This window comes from Panicum virgatum, chromosome 4N (assembly GCF_016808335.1).
Source record: "Panicum virgatum strain AP13 chromosome 4N, P.virgatum_v5, whole genome shotgun sequence".
In the NCBI taxonomy this organism is placed as follows: Eukaryota; Viridiplantae; Streptophyta; class Magnoliopsida; order Poales; family Poaceae; genus Panicum; species Panicum virgatum.
This window is the reverse complement of record NC_053148.1, coordinates 46,816,469-46,838,229: the sequence shown is the minus strand read 5'-3', so window position 1 is coordinate 46,838,229 and position 21,761 is coordinate 46,816,469. Positions and strand designations below refer to the sequence as shown.

General features: G+C 44.0%; 2 protein-coding genes across 6 annotated transcripts; one reads left to right on the top strand and one right to left on the bottom strand.

The window, feature by feature from the left end:
• Positions 1 to 5,832: 5,832 nt before the first annotated feature.
• Positions 5,833 to 7,046, top strand: LOC120668502. Its single transcript, XM_039948238.1, has 3 exons — positions 5,833 to 6,093; positions 6,172 to 6,495; positions 6,752 to 7,046. The coding sequence occupies exons 1-3, from the start codon at positions 6,038 to 6,040 to the stop codon at positions 6,777 to 6,779; spliced, it is 408 nt and encodes a 135-aa protein (XP_039804172.1). The 5' UTR covers positions 5,833 to 6,037; the 3' UTR covers positions 6,780 to 7,046.
• Positions 7,047 to 7,297: 251 nt separating this feature from the next.
• LOC120668501 lies at positions 7,298 to 11,214 on the bottom strand. 5 transcript variants are annotated; one of them, XM_039948237.1, is made up of 13 exons: positions 10,838 to 11,214; positions 10,622 to 10,744; positions 9,931 to 10,527; positions 9,700 to 9,843; positions 9,491 to 9,625; positions 9,321 to 9,389; positions 9,191 to 9,253; positions 8,712 to 9,099; positions 8,451 to 8,641; positions 8,190 to 8,374; positions 7,987 to 8,115; positions 7,774 to 7,904; positions 7,298 to 7,687 (listed from the first exon to the last, which is right to left on the bottom strand). In XM_039948237.1, exons 2-11 carry the CDS (start codon positions 10,622 to 10,624, stop codon positions 8,100 to 8,102), a joined length of 1,791 nt encoding a protein of 596 aa, XP_039804171.1. In that variant the 5' UTR covers positions 10,625 to 10,744; positions 10,838 to 11,214; the 3' UTR covers positions 7,298 to 7,687; positions 7,774 to 7,904; positions 7,987 to 8,099. The 5 variants fall into 5 exon arrangements, with proteins under 5 accessions (XP_039804171.1, XP_039804170.1, XP_039804167.1 ...); XM_039948236.1 differs by lacking the exon at positions 10,838 to 11,214 and having other exon boundaries at positions 9,321 to 9,380; positions 9,931 to 10,725; XM_039948233.1 differs by lacking the exon at positions 10,838 to 11,214 and having other exon boundaries at positions 9,931 to 10,722.
• Between the last annotated feature and the right edge of the window lie 10,547 nt (positions 11,215 to 21,761).

Here is a 21,761-nt window from a genome sequence, read left to right as displayed (position 1 = left end):
CGAAGCGCTGGGGTTTGGTTTCTTCTTCTCCGCCATGTGGTCATGTCGAGGACGAACCGCGGGTGGGCGCCAAAACTGTTGGTGTATGGCACTCTTCGGGGCGAAGAGGTCACAACAGCTAGAGAAGTGGAGGGTGAAGTCCTTAAAGAGATGGCAGCGGACATAATTATGACACAAAAATCAAAGCAACAACATTTTTGCTCTGTATTCCATATATCTTCAATAGTTACAGGGGGTATTTATAGCCCAGAAACTCAACTACTCCCCGGCCAAAATTCCCTTTCTACCCCCTAACCGCCAGCATCTTAGAATATTCCCTGGGCAAAAACGTAAGGTTACAACACTCGACACAACTTAGTGGAATTACAGTTGTACACCCCGTACAGAATTCTGACAGTGGGGCCGCTCCACTTTGCGTCTCTTCGCGACTGTGGGTCTTCGTTACTCCGCACAACGGGGCCGTAGGATTCGCCTCGCCGTCTGCCTCTTCGGCACGCACGCTACCCTACGCTGCGGGCACCGCCTCTTCGCTCCTCTTCGGGCGGCTTCGAGCAACTCAGGCCTTCGTCTAGTAGGCTTCGCTCCGAGCCCCTCGGGTCCACCCTCTTTGCCTTCGTGGTACACTTCGCAGTTCATCCGCTTCCTCGCTCGGAGCCGAACGCCTTCGACGACGGGCTTCGCCATCGGGCGAAGGTGGCGAACGCCTTCGACGACGGGCTTCGCCATCGTGCGAAGGTGGCGTCCCCAATATCCCCGTCATTGGGGGACATGGCCGCCACCGCCGCAAAGAGCCGTTCGGCACAGTGCACCGAGCCCTTCACGTCGGCCTTGATGGAGATGACCTCGTCAGGACCCGGGATCATGAGGACGCTGTAGGCGTAGTGGACCGCGGCCATGAATTTGGCGAGCGCAGGGCGCCAAGTATGGCGTTGTAGGGGAGGTTGAAGTGCACCACGTCGAACATGATGTTCTTCTTGCGGAAGTTGTCCCTTCCGCCGAACGTGACGGGAAGCTTGACCTGCCCCAATGGGTGGGTTTTCCCGTTGGTCACGCCACAAAACAGAGCAGAGGGGATGAGCTTGCGCTCCCGTACCTGCATTCGGTGGCATACCTCTAAGGACAGCAGGTTGAGGCCTGCTTCGCCGTCCACCAGGGTCCTGCCAACCCCGATGTTGCAGATCGTGGGCGTCACGACAACCGGGAGGAGACCCACGCCCGCCATGTTGGAGGGGTGGTCGACCGGGGTGGTCGACCACTTTAGAAGTTGGGAGCCCCCAGGCGCTGGTGATGCCGCATAAACCTCCCTCCAGAGGAGCTTGGCCCTCCTACGGGACAGCGGCGCGCTCTGCCGAAGATGGTGGTTACTACGTGTTGCGGCTCCTGGAAGCCAAAGCCGGCCCCTCCTGGGCCAATTTAGTCGCGGTCGCCGCGCTCGTCGCGGCCCCTCAGGCAGTTCGCCGCGATGTCCATGACGAGGCAACACTCGGTGAGCTCGTGCCGATCGGTGCGAGGGAGCTCGCACCACTTCCCTCCGTCCTGGCATGTGGGGGCGGGCCTTCTTTCGCCACCGGCAGTATTTTCCCTAGGCGGCTTTGGGCGCCCCTCCGCGGCCAGGACGGCTGCGGCCGTCCGCTTGTTCGTCTTGACGCCGGGTTTCAGGCCGTCGCGTGCCGGGGGCTCCTCGGTGGCGTCCCGATGTTCGACCCTGGCATGTGCCTCGGCTTTTCGGGCGCACTTATCCGCCAGCGCGAACAGCTCGGAGATGGTCTCCACGTTGTGGGTCTCTAGCTTGCCCACCAACCGTTTGTTGGTGACCCCTTCGCTGAACACCATGATGACGGCGGCTGGCGAGATGCGGGGGATGTTGTTGCTTACCTGGCTGAAGCGTTGGATGTACTGACGCAGCGTTTCGCCTTTACGCTATCAGACGGCGAGGAGGTCGTCGTGCATTCCGGGTCATGTGAACAACCCAGATAAGTTGGTCACGAACTGCTCACACAGCTCCCCCCAGGATCCGATGGATCCCGGCGGGAGGTTCATCAACTAGGACCCGGTGGTGCCTCGGAGGGCGTCGTGGAAGTCGTTGGCCATGACCTGAGGGCCTCCCCCGCCGCCTGGATGGAGGTGGTGTAGATTTGGAGGAATTCCTCCGGGTCGATGGTGTCATCGTACTTCTCGAGCAAATCAGGCCGGAACTTGGTGGGCTAATTGACCCGCCTCAGGCCCGCCGTGAATGCCCGGCAACCGGCCCCGTTTGGGCCGATGTCATCCTCAGAGGCTGCACCGCCACCCGTGGGCAAACCTAAAGATGCTTGCTCGTCGTCGGCCTCACGCCGGCATTCCCGCGCTCTTTCCAGGGCGGTGCGGGCATCCTCACGAGCTCTCACGTCGTTGAGGTGAGACCGGAGGTCGGAAGCTCCGCCGGCGCAAGCGACAGGCCCCTGGGACTGTGCCGAGGGCTTCTCGTCGGTAGCACAGGATATCTGCGCCTTCAGGCCTGGTGCAGCCCTCCGCACTAGACTTGCCAGCTCGTCGAGCCATTCTCCCTCGGGAGTGCCTACCCCCGCCCTCAACGGGGTGTGGCACAACAGAGCACGAGCTGCCGCGAGGGCTTCCACTGCGGGAATGCTGGCGCGGCTGAGATGGCTGCGAGCCGGTGGGCCTCACCTTACCGTGCGGCCCCATGCCTCCGCCCTGAACTGGGCGACGTGGGGGTCAGCGGACGTCGTACCCCCGGACTCGGCACTAGGGGCGTCGAGCCGGGGCGGTGCAGTGACGTGGAATACCGACCCCCGGACGACCGGAATCGTGGAAAATGAGCCCCCAGCTCCCACACGGGGGAGTGCTGGAGGGCCCGCAGTGCGGGTGTGCGCGCTCGCTGCCGCTCTCCCCATCGGAGTGGTTGGAGCGGTTCGCCATGGATTCTACTAGGTGGAGCTTTGTGAAAAGGAAAATCTCACACGTCAACACCTCCTACCTGGCGCGTCAGCTGACGGTGGGTGAGTACCGCTAGCAGGGATTCGAGGGAACCCCGTTTAGAGATTCGGCCACACCAACTGGTACTAAATGGTTACATTTTGTACCGGGTAGTGTTTTAACCCCGAGTGGCCCCCGAGGCCATTTAGTACCAGCACAAAATGTGACCGGTACTAACACTTAGAGATGTATGCCTAGTTTTCTGGTAGTGTATCCTCCCCTGCTCTGGCATTATTTTTATTTTGCAAATGCATTACAAAATGCATTATTGTCACAAGCAAAAATATGTTAGTTGAAATTCATAACACACATGCAGGTTTCTAACATGGATGATGAATTATGTCTAATTTGTTAACTCATGTATTCCTTCTGACAAGGAACTGATCGACAAGAAACCTTGCTCCTGCGATGAATTCTGAAGAGCGATAGACTCAAGCTGTAAGTAAATGATCACAAGAAACAACACTTTATTTCTGTTAACTATGGTTCTTTTTTTCACCTGTGACACAGGAGCGGTGAATTACATGGACACTATTGTGAGCCATCCACCGTTCACCTAACCAGCTATAGGCAATTATATTCCTGTAAATAATTGTCTCTAGATTAAAATATCGGTAATCAAATTTACATTTTACCTATGCTTATACACGGATATGAATCTTTCTATTTACTGTACTGTCAGCACAAGGAAACACATACACTGATGCTAAAGGTGCATGTTTATATCAAGGCTTTTGCTACGGTACACCGAAATGACTGTGGACCGTTGATCTTATAGACTATTACCTCTTAGGAGGTAATAGTTTTAATATTTATTATATGTATTTTAAATACAAAAAGTAGGGATTAGATCTAATTTGCATGCATGGTTAGTTGAGATTAGATCTAACTTGCATGCAGATTAGTTGAGATGTGCCGGCAATGGGAATTTTTTGAGATCTCAGATTTGTTTTTGTTCCTTAACGTGAACAAAAGCAAACATGCGGTGTTTGATTACTTCGAAAAAAATATGTTCATGGCAATAACGTGTATACGTGACAAACTTGGCTAGAAAAATATTTTTAGAATCATATCATGACCGGTGTCTATGAGATCTGTACCATCTAATGTGCCATGACGTGACATTTGGCAGATGCATTTCTTTGCCCCTCCATGCCATGCACGTCACATACAGGTAGAAATTTGGGTGTAACGTTTTTTTAGCCATGAAGTGACATTTGCCAACCAAATTTTTATTTGTACCAAAGCTTGTGCTAGCCATTAAATTGAGACAAGAAATACTTTTTTGTCCCCTCGAAGCATTAGATGTGACATCAAATTATCTCTTAGAAGCATTTGAAACAGCATATAATTTTTTTATTCTTTATCATAGACATGATTCATACATCAAAATTTTATCTTGTGAGTCCAAGAAAATAGCACAGAGATGGTATAGAATACAAGTTAAATCCAATTTTTTTGGCATGTTATGAATTCTCTAAAACTAATTAAAACATGTGTTGCAATCGGAGGTAGGACTATAATTATCTATCTATAAAAAGTTGAAATAATTGAATCTCTTTTTCACCAAGATTAGGGTCATCTTACCCCTCACGATGGGTCCACTTGTCAGGCCAAAAGATTTCACGAGAGGAAGTGAGAGATTGGTTTCACTACCGGAAATGGCTTATTTGCCGTGTGTTGGTGGAGGACACCCTTCGGGACGGTGGAGTGTCACAACAGCTCGGGAGGGGACGAGGACCCCTTCGGAAGTGAACAGACCGCGGAACGAGAAGACACAATAAACGCACAGTAACAGAGCAACAATTACTCTTGTATTAAATGTCCCATCATGAGGAAATATACACGGCATTTATAGGCGATGGTCCAACTACTCCTCGCATAATTACACATTTTTACCCTCCGACGGCTAGATTCTAGAAATATTTCATGGGTATACATGTAATCTTACAACGATCATGGATTACAGCTTGCATTCATCCATGGTCCCACGTCGAGCCCACGTGCTATTCGCTTGCTTGATGCTCGACCTCTTTGCTTGGTGGGCTTCGGCCCAGGTTGTATGAGTGGACCTGAAGGAACCCTCCCGCCGGAGGTCTTCACTAAGGTGGCTTCCCCAACACTGTGTGTTTATATCTTTGCCGTGTGCCTTATATCGGCCACATGGCTAAGATTCTGTTTGCATGAGACAATTATTAAATACACATCAAATAAGGCACACATGGCATATAGGTTCTTTGCTCGTTTGCAGGACAAGAATACACACGGCAAAATAACACGTTTGTCGAGTGCCCGAATCCAGGCACACGGCCAAGTAATAAAATTGTCGTGTGTTTGTTTAGCACACGACGCCAAAGGATGCTAGCCCAGTTGGTTAGTCACTCCAGCGACACCCCTCAGGTCCTGAGTTCTACTCCCCGTGGGAGCGAATTTCAGGCTGAGGGTAAAAAAAATCCCCTCGCTGGCCCCGTGTGCCAAAGCACTGGTTGTGAGACGACCCAGGTCGTCCTGAGGACCCTTACATGGCCCAGGCAGGTAGTTCCCAGGGGTTACGTCTCCCAGTGTCAGGGCGGGGCCAGGGTTCGGGGATTTTCTCGGTCGGGGAAGCCGAGGCTTCTTCTTAAGCTAATACCGGTGGGGCGGTCTTTTCCCACCCGGCCGAGTTTTTTTTGTTTAGCACACGACAAAGTAATAAATTTTTTTTCTTTTTTCACCAAGAAACTTTTTTCTACTATTCACATACACCATGTGGTAAACTATATTAAAATTTGGTACTTTTTGTATTTATTTGCTATATTTAACCAATAAATTATATTTCAACCAATTAATTGCATTATATTTAACTATATTAAATTTTTATTTGGTGCAGAAGGAAATTACAAGGGCAACACTGTATGACATTGGGGAAATTTTGGAGTCTGATGTTTCGACAAAGTACATTGTTGCAGCAAGAGGTGGCACCAAGGTTTTTGAAGTGGAATGTGATGATGAGGAGACCCTTGGAAATGTTAGCTGCAGCTGTTTGAAGTTCGAGTGTGAAGGAATTCCTTGTTGCCATATCATGGTTGTGTTGATTACACTTGGTGCTGCGATGCCACAATGTTGTGTGCTAAACAGGTGGACACTTAATGCCAAGTCTGCTATCTCTTTAGAAACAACTGATCATGTGAACTCAATGAAAGGGACTCGTTTCAGTGAACTGCTTATGTTGGCAAAACCAGTTTTCGAAGAAGCATCATGTTCAATTGATGAATATATGAGATGGAAGGAGATTCTTGAAGCGGAGCTCAAAGGAAAAAGAAAAAGAGAAGATATAGAGGGTGAATCAAGTGGTATTGAAGACAAAGAGAATGGCTTAGAAGCTGAGGCATCACCAATAAATGTCCAAGATCCTGACATAGTCCAAAGCAAAGGAGCTCCAAAGAGGTTCAAAAACTTCTTGGACAGGCCAAATAAAAGGAGGTGTTCAGAATGCAAGGCAACCGATCACGACAAACGGACTTGCCCAAAAATTAAAAGGTGATCCTTTTTCTATATGTCGTATATAGCTACAAAAAAACTGGATTATAAATGACTGAAATTCAATTGACTGCAGGAGATGGTGATGGGAAATTTGGGTCTCTCCATGTCTTGATCAGTTTATTCTCTAAATATTCGATCAGGTTAATCTCCCTATAGTCATCATGTTGTCAATTACTTTATATTGTAGTAAGTACACTTGAAATTCAGTGATCATTTTAGTTACTCTAGCTATTTTGTTGTGCTTTATGTCCAGGTATTTGCTACGGTCGGCTCTTGGGTAGCAAGCTGTTATGTACGGGAACGTCTACCACAGGCGACATCGCAGCTAGAGTGGCACGCGCCCACGACGCCAACACTGATGCGGCAATTGTATCTTTGCTTTTTAGATTTTGTAAGTTGGAACTGGTTGTGTAAAAGCCTGAACCTGAAGGCTATTGCAAGTACGTATCATTTTAACAAATATTCGAGTGAATGTGTAAGTGTTTCTGCGTGTATATATGGCATCATTTCACAAATCTGAATAAGCACGTGTGTGCAAGCTTTCCATCGTTTCGCCTTTCCGTACATGAACATTCAGCATTGCGTGTGAATGATTTTATTTTATTTGATCCAACACATGCGACGTTTTTCATCTTATGCACGCATTCCTGTGCAGTGACGAAGCTGGAAAGCTTCATAAGGTTACATTGACAACCGTTAGTGCTAAAAAAGTGAACTCATTTTCAGAAACTTTGTCCGATAGCTATCAGTTTTTTTTTTTTCTGCTGAGTGCTCAGAATTCATCAAACCTGGAAAGTAGTAAGGAATGCTGCAGAGATCACTAATTGAAAAATAGCATGTCATCTGGTAGTTCAAACACAAACAACTATAATTTAACTCCAATATGGCAAACTTGGATAGCATAGCTAGCAACAAGAGCCTTCTGTTCTCTCTTTGTATGACCAACTCTAGAATAAATCTAAACTATTTTACAAAAATCCTGATGGTTTGAAAAAATAGAGATCAACTAAAATTCTGGGTGGCAAGTACATGCCCTTTGCTGGTAGTAAGCTCATTCAAGGGCGACAAGATCAGCTCAGCTGGCATCTTCTTCCTAAATTTCTCCATATCCTTTTGCGTGAATGGATTTGTTATTTCACTCCCATTCCAAAATTGCATATATTTTATTGTAAAAATCCCGCATGAGCACCTGCAATTACAATTTTTAACCATTACAATAAATCTATGGATAGGTTCAATTCTACCCCCACAATACAAGCTTATGAAAATTCTTACGCATCATGTTGTCGTGGAATGTTTTTCTTCACAACAACATCCCATTGTAGAATGTCATAGTTACTCCACCTGGACTCCAACTTGTCAGATGATGCCAAAATTGCTTGCAAAATTGAATGAATTCCACATCTCTGAAAGGTAGCTTAAGTCAAAAAAATTGTACGATTAGCTTAATAGTTTCAACTTACTTGCTTAACAGTATATCGCACATACCAATTCGACTAATTCTTCTTCATAATTTATGGTCCTATTGAAAGAATCGAGAACTTGAATTTCATTTCTAGCAGGGTACAGAACACAGAGCCACCAGTGACTTTTTGTATTATTCATGGGAATGAAGACCTACATTAACATGGACATTAACTTTTAGAATCTGCATTAAGTTGTGAAATGGAAAACTATGATATCAGTGTTACCATATCAGCTCCAACCAATTCCTGAGCAGACTATGGCACAACCTCCACCAAGGTACACCAGTTTGTACCCAAGCTTTCCCAATCATTCGTAACCACTGACAATTGACATCTAAAAGTGCATGCTTTATCTCGTTAGTATCTTTTTTCCAATCAGAGTTGAATATAGTTGCATAGGAGTCTACTATCTGCATGCATACATAATAATATTAATTACCAAGAAATTTTCTATGGCAAATACATAAATTAAAGTACACGACTTACCCCAGAACATAACCATTTGTCTCCTGCATCCTCTCTCACACGTGTTACTAGACATTTCAATTGATTAGCACCCAGCTCAATTCCACCTATGGATACTAGACTTTTTTTTGGTTCAGTCGCTAATTCCTCCAAAATATATTTAATGGCGTGAAGTTCCAAGTCACTTAACTCTAGTCCTTTTGTAATGTCGCCTGCATCATTGTTAAACATTAATATATAGAAAGTATCTGTTCAATGAAAAACCAAAGCATGAACACATACCAACATTTGGACAATTAGTTTTTGTTGTAGATACCCTATTCTGCTTTGTGCCTATGTACGGAGACTTGCAGACTTTGCTTGGTTGCCTATTGGTTCTGGTTTTTACCTTTTCAACCAGTGTAGGACTCAAAACAAAATCAATTTTCCTCTTTGCTCCTGAAGATAAGTTGGATGAAGAAACCTCCCTTTCATCACCAGTACCCTGCTCCGGACATGGTTTTTCTTTCTCTGATTTATCCATACTGTTTGCATGACTTGCCAACTCACTTTCCTTTTGAACATTGGAATTCGATTCTCGCGATTTGCTAGTACCCGATGAATCACATTGTTTTCCCTCACACTTTGTAGACCTATTACTTCTAGTTCCATCAAATAGCTTGACAACCATCTAATATTTTCAATGCAAATGACGTAAGCAGCTTTATACTAACCATTCACATACATGTATTATAAATAATAGAGCAACTTGAATTTATAACCTGCACAACCGTATGCAACTCCGGGAACCTAACAAATAGGGATTTCATTGCTTCCATTGATTCCTGAAATACAATGGACACTAACATAAATACGACTCAAATTCGTTTCTTAAAACATACAGATATGTACCTTTATCTTGATTTCGTCATCCTCCATAGCATCACGCAGGTCTTCTTGATTTACATCTTCCTGTTCAACCTTAAAAAGAAATAAGAGTAACTTTAAATGGACAACTAACAATTGACCAACAAACTTGGTTAATGCATTTACTGTCCAAAAGTGCAATTAAAAAACATTACATTCTCATTCCAATCCTTATTTTCAGATTTTTCGTATCTCATTCCCTCATTATATTGGTCATCACCAATATCCTGGTAAAAATTATCATTACCAGTGTGCACTTTGGACTCATTCGGTTCCAATTCCGTGACCACCTGCACCATAAAAAAAGAAGCTTCACATCCATCACTAGATAAAACAGAAGGCAAAATAACACATTCCAAATTACCTTTTCAGCCCCAAATTTCTTTATAGCTTGAATGCGTGCTCGCTTCAAAACTTTGTCTTCATTCCAATTTCTTATCAACGGATGTTGATGCAGTGTATAATCTAAGCCATCACCAGATGCTTGAAAATGCTCAAAAAACCAAACCTGGGCACATAATATTAATCATTGATGTCTAACATTTTCAGTACTACCATGAATAATACTAAAACTAGTACAGACAAAAAAAAACACCTGGAATAGTGCCAAATTTCCAGCAAGTCCTGTTCTTCTGTTCTTCTTGAATTCAACCAGGTTGTCCAACAAATGAACTAATGTGAATCGCGCCCAATTGAGATTCTTGATTCTTGAAACATTAACCACCAACTCTAAATAGTTGCTGGCAACATAACCCTTAGAACTAGGTGCCAAAATTGTTCCTATAGCATATAGCACAAACATCCTAGCAAAGTGATCAGCATCAGCCTCCCTTGGTATTCTTTCCTCCAAGTATTTGAAAGTGATTGATGTATCACCCTTTTGTTTATAAACACTAAACCATTTACGGTCTGCTTGCTTCCTACTAATTTCAATCTTTTCTCCTTTGTCAACTAGACCTAATATGCAGTACACATCCCATGGGGAAATAGAAACCACGTGGCCCTGAATTGTAAAGGTCCTATCTGCTGCATTGAATTTTTCAACAAGACTCTCCACTAGCATACGTTGAATAGGCATCGATGGAATATTAAGTAACTTGCCTAATCCTATTTTTTCAACTATATCCCTTTGATCCTTTGTCAATTTCCTGCATAATGCAGCAAATTTTCCTGGCATACACACGGTTGCAACCTGGTTATCAAACATATAAAAAACAACAAAATATATCAAATTAAAAAATGACTCTGAAGGCCTTGTCCATAATATATTACAAACAAGAACGTACCATCTTTGATCAGCACACAACTCGATTCACCAACTCTATGGAGTGGTCAATCCCTTAAACAATCTAATGGGAGTAGCTTTATTCTGTATTCTCCATCTCCTTCAGTTTCACCCACAGATGAATCTAAAGCAAAGTCTGCTGATAAGATACAGGGATGGGGATAGAGGGCCAAAGCGTTGCTCAGCAACCTCGGTGGCAGGACATATTCCGGCTTACCTTTCCAGCCGTGGCTGACGGACGGCGGAAGCCGATGTGGCGGACCACCGGGATGCACAACACGCAGTGGCCGCCGGCAAGACGCCGTCGAGTGCAGGGTCGGCGTACAAGGCGGCGGCAGCCTCTATGTAGCGATGGAACCCTAATCCATGCCTATGTTGAATCCATCTCCGAGAGTATAGGAACCAGGCTAACAGAATCATGAATCTCGGAACGAGGGCGGCGTAGGAGGCGGCGGCGGCGGCAGTCGGATAGAGATTGATTTGCCTCACCCGTCGCCGCTAGAAGTCAGGCGGGTCGCTAGAGCGGATGCGGCTGGGAGTCATAATTATTTCAATGTTTAAGATTAACATAATCAATTAATTAATTAAGAAATGGACGGCTGGGAATCATTTGAGGTCTTAACTCCTGGGAGGTAACCGGTGTACCGTAGCGTCGCCCCTATATCAATGCAGTATTTTTATTTCTAAGGAAATGCTACTCATTATATTAGTTTATAGGGTACAAACTGGGCATTATTCTGTTGAAAAAGTAAAACACTTCCTTATATCAGGTCCGGCCATGGCAATTAACCTTCCTTATTATCTTTAGAGATTTAACATGGTTCTTATTTCTGATTGTCACTTGAAGTCCATACAGTATATAGAAATATCTATGTACAACCACATTCCGATTTTATTATGGATATACACTTGTAAGGATTGTGTCTTAATTTTATTTCACTAGCCAGTGGTTACCTAATAATTTATTCAGTATTACTATTACATAGTATCAGAGTAACTGAGGATAATCAGTCTCAGCATGGAGTATAAAATACAAGTGAGAGACCTAGAAAGGAATAAGCGAAACCAAAAGGAGGAAGAGAAACTCAGAAACAAAAAAAAAGGCTTATACTGCTTTACGTGTTACATTAGCTATATATTACTTTACAACCAAAAAGTTTACCTCAGCTATTTATACTTAATTGCTGTCCAATATGACAGATCACATGTGGAAGCAATACTGTAATGTTCTCTATGTGTCAGGCAGTTAACATTCTGCATAACTGGACAACAGGGTCCTGCTCTACCACCATCATCTCTCATCTTCAGTATGACAAGGCTGAGTGTTCGTTCTTCTGCTCCGCTCACCAGGTGCCGCTAACCAAATGCTCGAACAAATGTCTGAGTGACGATTGTGTGGCATCCTGGTGTTTGTCTTACTGAAGATTAAGTGGCTTCTTGACTTGGTTAAATGAAAATGAATACTGGTTTTCATATTTTTCAGGTGTTTAGACAGTTCAGTATATATTTGTACTACTGCATGTATATGAACTGTTCTGAATGAAACATGATGAATAAAAAAACATATTTTTTTCTCTTTCCATGCACAAATATTCATATGCAACCATACATGTTAGTGATTATAAAGATTGAGCCCTGTGGGGAAATTTTCCTTCTCATCGACAGCAATGTTGGACACCACACATCGAGAGAAGAAATAGAAGATATCACTCTGGAACACATGACACACATCAATCCTCCACGTTACTAACTCGACGGCGAGCTCATAGATCAACCTGCTAATGGGCCAAAAACTGAACCATACCCACACCAGACCATTCCATCAAAAACCAGCGATTTGATCCAACCCACCCTGCTGGTCCACCTCTTAAAACCAAACTGATCCAACTCATAAATTTCTCAAGGCTCAAACTAAACCAGACTGTTCTTCTCCAAACGGTTTCAACCGATTTTCACCGTGGTTTCCAATCATTCCACAAATCCATCCGAGTGCAGCCTGGTGGGTCTGCCATTTTGTAGCGCTCCGTAGGTATGTAGCCTCATCGCACACCCACCGCCGACCTGGCTCATGAGATCGTGTGCCACGCTGCACTGCATGTCTGCATGCGAGCAAGGCGGTGATGTTGAGGCCAAGCATTTCCACTGGATCAAGCCCCATTAGCTAAACCATGGTGTGCAATTGTTTGCAACCAGAAAATCTAAAACTGATTCCAGAAGCAAACCAATCCATTATGTCTGCTACCCCAAACCAGACCAATCCATTAAACTTTCCAACCAAACTAGCAAACCCAGTTTTACACTGAACCATTACCAGGTTGACTCATAGATAGCGCGGCAACGCCGCGCCCAAGTTTTCTAGTAGAATGACGAAGTGTGTGTATGTCAGTGTCAGATAATCTCAAAGCAAATATGCCAGGCACTCCATTGTTGCATATGTAAAAGTGACAGCATGATAAAATTCTACCAAATTCAGTTGTGATTTGCATGCACTTTTAGAGATGCAACTGTGCATGGGACCGTGGGATCATCAAATACACTATTGTATTGTGAAATTTACTCGAATTCAAACATGCGTTCATCACACAACCGGAGATGAAAGAGGAGCACTATCGGAACAATTCCATTTTAGAAGAGAACATATCTAGTGGAAATTCCACCACGAGCTTTGTGAAAATGCATGCAAATTATGATAAAAAAAAGTCGTTTAAATTCATCAAAAAAATCACACATGTAGATGATATGATGATACATAACTTTGTAAAATATCTTGTCCAAACTCGACATTTTTTGAGATATAAAAATAACAATTTTCAAGCCAGAAAGTTGTCCGGCCACATGATTTGTTAGAAATTTATTATTTTTATATCTCACAAACGAAGTCGAGTTTGTACAAGATATTTTACAAGATTGTGTATCATCATATCATCTACATATGTGATTTTTTTGGTGAATTTAGACAAATTTTTTTTGTCGTGATTTGCACTAGTTTTCACAAAAATTGCGGTTTCCACCTGATATATTCCCATTTTAGAAAGTGCTCGCTCTAGCAAGTCTGACAACAACATTGCACTCCAGAAATCCATACCGATTCGTGAAGAGTGGAAATCCATGCGCATCACTCATAGTATACCACAGTAGTAAATGATCTCCCATCGAGTTTGTTAGCGCTCTAAGCAAGGAATCATGGTGTCCGCTGATGAGTATGATTTTTTTTTTTTGCGGGTTGCTGATGAGTATGATTGCAGGTGCACTCCTCTCCATCCGGTTGTGCCCAAGGATAACCGCATAAAGTGCCCTACACGCCTGCTCCTATTGCATTTGCCAGCAGGAAGGGCGAGTGGGAGAGCGTGTTTAGATCTAGGTTTAGGTGTGGCAAACACAATTGAGTGGCCTTGACAGGTGCCAATCATTCATGGATTTGCAGAGGCCGGTGTGTACGGCTGCGAGATCATTTATATGCAGAGGCAGTCGGTGCAGCAGCTTACAGCATTTTTTTAGGAAGACAATTACCAACTTACTCCCTAGCTCTGTTAGTCTGTGTAAATTTACTCCCTACAGTGTTTTGTTATTTGAGTTTTTACTGATAACTGCCTCATGTATATTACTTTGGTAATTATCACTACTATAAAAATAATTTGTAGCAACGCCTCGTTTTCTAAGGGAGGACCCAAATTTGGTCCGTTGCTACAAATGATCCGCGGTACTATAGCAATCTTGCTACCCCTAGAAATACCATTTGTAGGGGCCCGCCCCTACAAATGGACGGCTCACCCCCAAGCCGCCCCTATAAATGGACACCATTTGTAGGGGCGGCTGGGGTGAATCGCCCCTACAAATGGTATTTCTAGGGGCTCCAGCTCCAGCGCCACAACAAGAACCCATCCTCCCATCACCACAACCACAAGAGGCATCACCAGTGGCTCCAATGCCATGAGAGCCATCATCTCAGGCTCCGCCATCACCAGCGGCTCCAATGCCAAAAGAACAATCACCTCAGGCTCCACCATCACCATCGGCTCTAGTGCCACGAGAGCCATCACCTCATGCTCCGCCATTACCTACGGCTCAAGTATCACGAGAGCCATCACCGACGGCCTCACGATCACCACCGGCTCAAAAATCACCACCAGCACGAGAGCCATCCCCACAGGCCCCGGTACCACCGCTGCCTCTGCCACCGGCTCGATCACGAGAGAATACTCCACCGGTTTCGGCTCCTTTGGCCATATCACTGTTACCTCGAGTGTTTCACCAAAACGACAAGGAAGGGTCCAACATTGTGAATAGATGGCACGCCACAAACAAGAAGTCTGATGAAAAGGCTAAGAAGGATAAGTCAAAGGATAGTCCAGCAAATTCTAGTGCCAGCAGATGATCTTACTTTTCTACGCCCCGCACTAACACGGAGCACAAAAAGGTGATTGCGATTGATGACATTCAGACTTAGATGATGCTCCTCTAGAGTTTCAGTATGGAAAAGACTTGCTACCGGACTAGGCATAATTGGTACAAGAGGGCATGCAGAGTTGGGCTGAAAACTATATATGCGCCGCACCATCCGGATGCATTCGTAGTTAAGGGACCACAAATCTATGATATCACGTTCGATTTTGCAAACATCCAACATATGTTCTGCCTCCAACAACTTGGTGTCGAAATGGTTCGACTATGGTGCATGTAAGTGCCTCATCGATACTAATATGTTGTATATTACGGTCTAAAGTATTGTATATGCATCAATATTTAATGTCATACCTTATATTCTACAAGATGCAAACAATGGATGCCATTAGTTTAAAGGAAAAGATCCGGTACCTTGACCCCGTAGCGATTTGCGAGGCTATGCACGATGCGCCAAAATGGATGAAGGACGACGATGACCATCTAAAGCCATTTAAAACAAAGAAGAAAACAAAGCTAAGGAATGAAATAGATTTCACCAAGAGACCATGAAGAGGGTTGCGGCCTACATATCGCTTATGATAGAACGATGGCAATACATGGATGTCATATATGTGCCATACCATATCCAGTAAGTCTAATATCAACCATTTGTTATAATAAACCATTGCTCCACTCCATGCCTACAAATCATACACAATTTTTTTTTTGCAGATTTCACTGGATTGTATTCCATCTACAGCCAAAGCTTGGAAAAATCCCCGTATTTGACTCCTTGGATTGGAGCACCAAGAGGTACCAATAATTCATAGACCTTCTACAATTGTGAGCGCATTTCTTATCTTCCCTATGCACATCCGATTTATTTCTCTACAAAAATATACATATATAAATTAACTTTCCATTTTTTTCAATTTAAAATAGGCCTTACGCGTTCTACGTTCATCAAGGAGAACCTCATCCCGCCAACAAACCAAAGCAAATGACTATACGCACACGATTCCTGTGCCACATGCAACCGGCGGATTCCGTGTACTGTGGGTACTACATGTGCGAGAATCTAAGGGTGCAAGGGTGAAAAGCAGGGACGGGTGCGCCATCCGCCCCTAAAAATGGAGTTTGGCCAGACCCTACAAATGGTTCTTGTAGTAGTGTATACTGTTAGTCTTTGGAACATCTAGGTGTAGATCGAGCGGTTAAATTAGACTTCTTTACAGAGATGAATACCTTTCTGTGACCTCCGTTACCACCTGCCATGGCACCGCTGTAGAAGAGTGACGAAGTCGCGGCGCAGAGGCTGATGTAGCAGTGGCGACGGCGAGATGCGCAGGGGTGGCGGCGGCGGCGCGGTGCAGAAGCAGCGCCGGTGGAGCTTCCCGCCGCTGCAGTGCCTCCCGTCAGATCGGATTAGGGTTGTGTCAGGTGGCGTGGGTGGCGGCACAGTGAACCTCTCGTCTTGAGCCACTTACCCCACCTCTCTCTTTTATACGGCACTGCGTGACGGGGGCCCACCAGCCATGTTGGGCTGGGCGTCCCCGATCAGGACACGAGTCAAGGGGCCCGAGCGGGCCATTGGGCCTGACTCAGATGAGATCAACCTAACATTCTCCCCCTTGATCTCATCTTATACCTTTTAATTTATACATTTCATTTCTTTTCATATTCCATCACAGATCAATGCATAGAGCAGCTTCATCGTCACGGTCGGTTGCCGATAGATTCAACACCTACGATACATGTCTCTGTTCTGAAATAGGTTCTTTAGCTTTGGGCCCTTTATTGTCCGGAAAACATAGGCTATACCATAAACCCATGTCGACTGTGTTCTCTGTACACACTGGGCGGTAAGCCTTTAATGAGCGGATCCACTAATACTTGTCTATCATTTATATTCACAATGCATTTTAATATGATTCCGGACATTCTCCTTTGCAACGTATAACTTTGTGTCAGTGTGTTTGGCACCACACTTGACTCGTTGTCATAGGAGCAAACTACTTAAATGGTTATTGCTGTTATCAACCATTATCAACTCCGGGTACAGAATCTCTTAACCATTTTGCCTGTCCCTCGACCTCGTATCATGCTATACCATGTCTTTGCATCACATTGATGATAATTGTTTCATTTAGGAGCTTTTCCACACAAAACCTCCAAGTGTGAAAGTTAGCAACAATTGTGGATTTTGCTACACATTTCACAAGTTCTACTTTTGTACCCACAACCTTTTGAGAGCACTAGTTATTTCTTTCTTAGCATGAGGTCGATATTCTCAATTTCATTCCAGTGATCTATATCAGGATTGAACTTTTGCCAAAACCCGGATACACGAAACTATGTCAGGGTAAATTCTTTACTTGCGCGCTCATAAAGCTTCCAACAGCTGAAGCATATGGAACTATTTCCATCTCACATTGGTTCCTAGAACACTAAGGTTCCATATTGCCCTGATGATAGGAACAGGCGTATGTTTACTAGTTTGCATACTTCATTTCTTTAGAATCTTTTATGAGTATGCCTTGGTGATAACAATAGTACCCCTTTCTTTTATCTCGATGAGTCTCAATTCGTAGAATGAAAAACTCATCACCGAGATCAAACTTGAGGACACTAATTCTTTATCTATACAAGTATATTAACACCACCACTAGAAAGTAGGATGTTATCTATTAACACCACCACTAGAAAGTAGAATGTTATCTTCATTTAAGAAGTGGAAATCAAATTTCTCATTCTTTAACAATTTCTCATTCTTTATCTTTGCTTAAAAGCTATTGTCCTCCTCAATCTCTTTTTAAACCCAAACTTTCTTCCCTTTGTATCTTTTGACACAAGCCTTACTTTATATCTTTCAACATTCCCTCTGGAGTCACATTTCGCTTTGTAGGTCCATTATAACCTATTGTGATGGCTCTTTTAGGAATCATTCCTTTTTTTCATGGACTTAACATATGAAATTCTTATGACTTCTTCAAATGAGGTGGAATCGACTTCCATTTGATTTTCTTTACTTTGTATAGGGCTGTTGTTGCTCTTTTTTTGCCAAATGGCAATGGACTAATGAGATCCTGCATAACAAGATTCTTCCTTACTTTATTTATTTTCTTTGAGAGCTAACAACATCAGCACGTATGAGAAACTTGTTGTTCTTGAATCATTGAAGTGGACACGCATTCGCACTTCTCTTCAAGTCTTAGGTCTCTACATACCATGCTCCCCCAGATTTTGCCATCTTTTGTAAAGATGCCATATCAATAAATCTCTTTGTTTGGATTCTATCTGTTAAAAACTTTGTTTGGGTTCTATCTATTAAAAACTTTATATGTGCTTTGTAAGCACCATCTTACTATCTTTGAAGGTTCCAGCATGAATGCTGGAATTTAGCTATTTCTTTACATAGGGGTATTAGTATAGTGACCGTAGTACTCCCCCTGACGGTCACATTCATTCTTTAATAGATCATCTCTTGCTTTCAATGCACATTACGGGGAAGTACCTTTCTTAACTGTCTCATATTCCCCCCCCCCCTCGAAATGTGGCTTGAACTTTTCTGTCACAATTTTGAAAACTCTTCACAACTTTTGTGAATGAGGAAATTTTTATTACTTACTTCATCCACATGACTATGTCATGCAGAACAAAGTAATTTCTTAATTCGTATGGGAGTACATTTTTACTCATTTTACTTTAAGAACTCAAAAGAGCCATTTATTTCATATGACAGCTCTTTTTTTTCCTCATTTCACTTTAAGGACTCAATATAGTCCTTTATTTCAAATCTTTTGCAAGTCACGCTCGCATATCATTCTTATTTTAAGGTTCATATGTAACTTTCTTTTTCTTTTTAAACTCATTGAGTGCTCAATCACTATGACACAATAGAAGTGCCCGATCAATTTTAGAATAGTTTAAGAGCTACTCCAAAACTTCTCTCCCAGTATGGGATACACCAAAAGCACATGAGTCAACACAACTTTCTCCCGCCATGCAAGATAAGAACTATTCAAATTTTACCCCGCCATGCGGGTATTATTCCATACCTTTTCCCGGAGATAAAAGCCAGGATTGGCACGTATTCAGTTATCAGATTCAGAATTGAGTCCGAATATTCCATGACACACATGCTTAATCCGACGTTGGTCAAATTGAACATGCATGCCTTATCACAACTTTGATTGAACTCAAAATGAATTCCACTTGATAGAGAATACATAAGAGACATTTCTCAAAATGATCTCGTATTTCTCTTTTTTTTTCCCTGGATCAATATCCATAAGTACTTTTCTTTCAAGCTATCCTTCAAAGAGAATACACTTTGTCATGGGATGGTCTTCTTTCTTTCTGAGTCACAAGTACTCAGATCATTTTTCTTTTGTCCCTTAAAGAAGGACTACATGGAAAACTTTGTCTGAAAAGATAATAATTAAAACTTTTAAGTTCTATTCTATGTCACCATTGGGCAAAAATAGAATAAAACATATTTCTTTTACATTAATTCTACATCACCGTTGGGCAGAAACGGAATTAACGTATGAAAAACTCAATTAACTTTAAAACCATATATTTGCTCCTCAAAATTAAATTCTCCCGCTGGTTAGAATTTAATTAGAGGATAATTAACTTTAATGCAGCAGAAACTAGAAAAAAATACAATTCTCTAGTTTAAGAGCATTTCTTTATCTATTCTCTAAAAAATGATCATTTCAAGATTCACCAGAGACTTTAAAATTTAAGCTATGACTAATAAAATTATAATATTGTTATCATCAACGTTGGTCAGAAAATAACAATACCATAATTAACTTTAAAATTCTCTCTTTTGAGAATTATCTTTTTGAGTCTAGTAAAGCTCAACTTTGAGACTTGAAATGGCAGAATAATGCCAAAACTGAACTTTGACTTTAAACACCGGAAGCTTTTTCTATCTTTTACCCACAGGTTTTAGATCATTCTTCCAATTAAATCTTCTTGTTGGTTCCGACTTAATTGAAAGATAGCATCAACATAACAGCGGAAATCTTTCTTTCTTCGTGGCAGTGGAAAACTTTCCTTTTTCTTTTTAGAAGTAATTATACTTCTAAATATTTCCGTACACTGATTTGCTCTCTAAACAATTTATCCCGTTGGTTCAAAATTGAGTGGAGGTCTAAATATTGACAAAATTGCCAAAACTTTGCCTTTTAATACTCCTTCAAAAGCATTCTTTTGGCTTTACTTTTCTCTAATCAATTTTCCCGTTGGTTCCAAAAGATTAGAGATAATTAAACCCTTTTACTTTGCAGCGGAAACTTTGACAAATAAAATTCTATATTCAGAACCATTACTGTTCTCATTTTTCTCTCTAAACAAAATACACGTTGGTGCAAATTTGAATAGAGATCAAATCCAACAAAACTAGTATTCAAAATTGCTTCTGAAGAATAGAAAAAACAAAAACCTTTCTCTAGTGCGCTTTTGGCCCGGCCCAGCAGCATGGCAGTAGCCCAAGCGCTCCTCTACCGGCCTGCTCAGCGCGGCCTAGCTGGGCCGAATCGGCCCAGCTTCTTGCGCTCCTGCCTGGGCCTGCGGATCCGGCCCGTCGACTACCGGTCGATCCTGACCGTCTATAACGATCGGACGGCTGTCTGGTGATCTCGCCGGGACAAAACTCGACGCGGCGCGGCTGTCCTCAAAACCCTAGCTCATTCCTTCTTCTCTTCGCTTCCTGAGCCGCACGGCGGCGGCCGCCCATGGCGACCGGCAACCTTTGCCGTCGGCGCCGGCGAGGGACACCGCCGCCGGATCCAGTCCAGCCGTCCGCACGCCTTTTCTTTCTCTCTTTACTTTTCCTCGGCCGATACAGGCCTGTGCACCGCCGGCTTCTCTCTTGCCGGCGCGCCGTTGGGTCAGACGGCAGCGCCATGGCCGTGCCGTGGTCGCGCGGCCCCGAGCCCAACTCTTTCTCTCCTCCCCTTTCTTTCTCAGTGACGCGCGACGGCGACGAAATGGCGACCGCCGTGGCGGCCGGAGGAGGAATGGTGGCGCCGCCGCGGGCCCCCTCGCCGGCGAGTGCGTCCACCAGAGGGTGAGCCCACCGCCGTCGAGTGGCTCCGCGTCGGTGCCCTGTCCCACATGCGCATGGCAAGGAGTTCCCTCGAGCACGGCGGTTCGTGTCCTCACCCACGCGACGGCAGTAATGCGCCGGCAAGCCGGCGCCTCTGGTGGCTGTCCCGTGCGGCAACGACCGGCAGTAGCCCCGACGGTGAGACCCTAGTCAGTCTCCGCCGCCTCTGTTCCTTAGCTAGGGTTAGGGTTCGTCGAATCGAATCCCTTCTGTTCTTTTCTTTTTCGATTCGAAATCGATTTTCTTTCCTTTGATTCTTTCGATCCTTGTTCGGATCCATCCCAATCTCGATCTACTCTTTAGAGTAGGCTCTTGATACCATTGTTAGTCTTTGGAACATCTAGGTGTAGATCGAGCGGTTAAATTAGACTTCTTTACATAGATGAATACCTTTCTATGACCTCCGTTACTGCATGCCATGGCGCCGTTGTAGAAGAGTGACGAAGTCGCGGTGCATAGGCTGATGTAGCAGTGGCGACGGCGAGATGCGCAGGGGTGGCGGCGGTGGCGCGGTGCAGAAGCAGCGCCGGTGGAGTTTCCCGCCGCTGCAGTGCCTCCCGTCAGATCGGATTAGGCTTGTGTCAGGTGGCATGGGTGGCGGCACAGTGAACCTCTCATCTTGAGCCACTTACCCCAC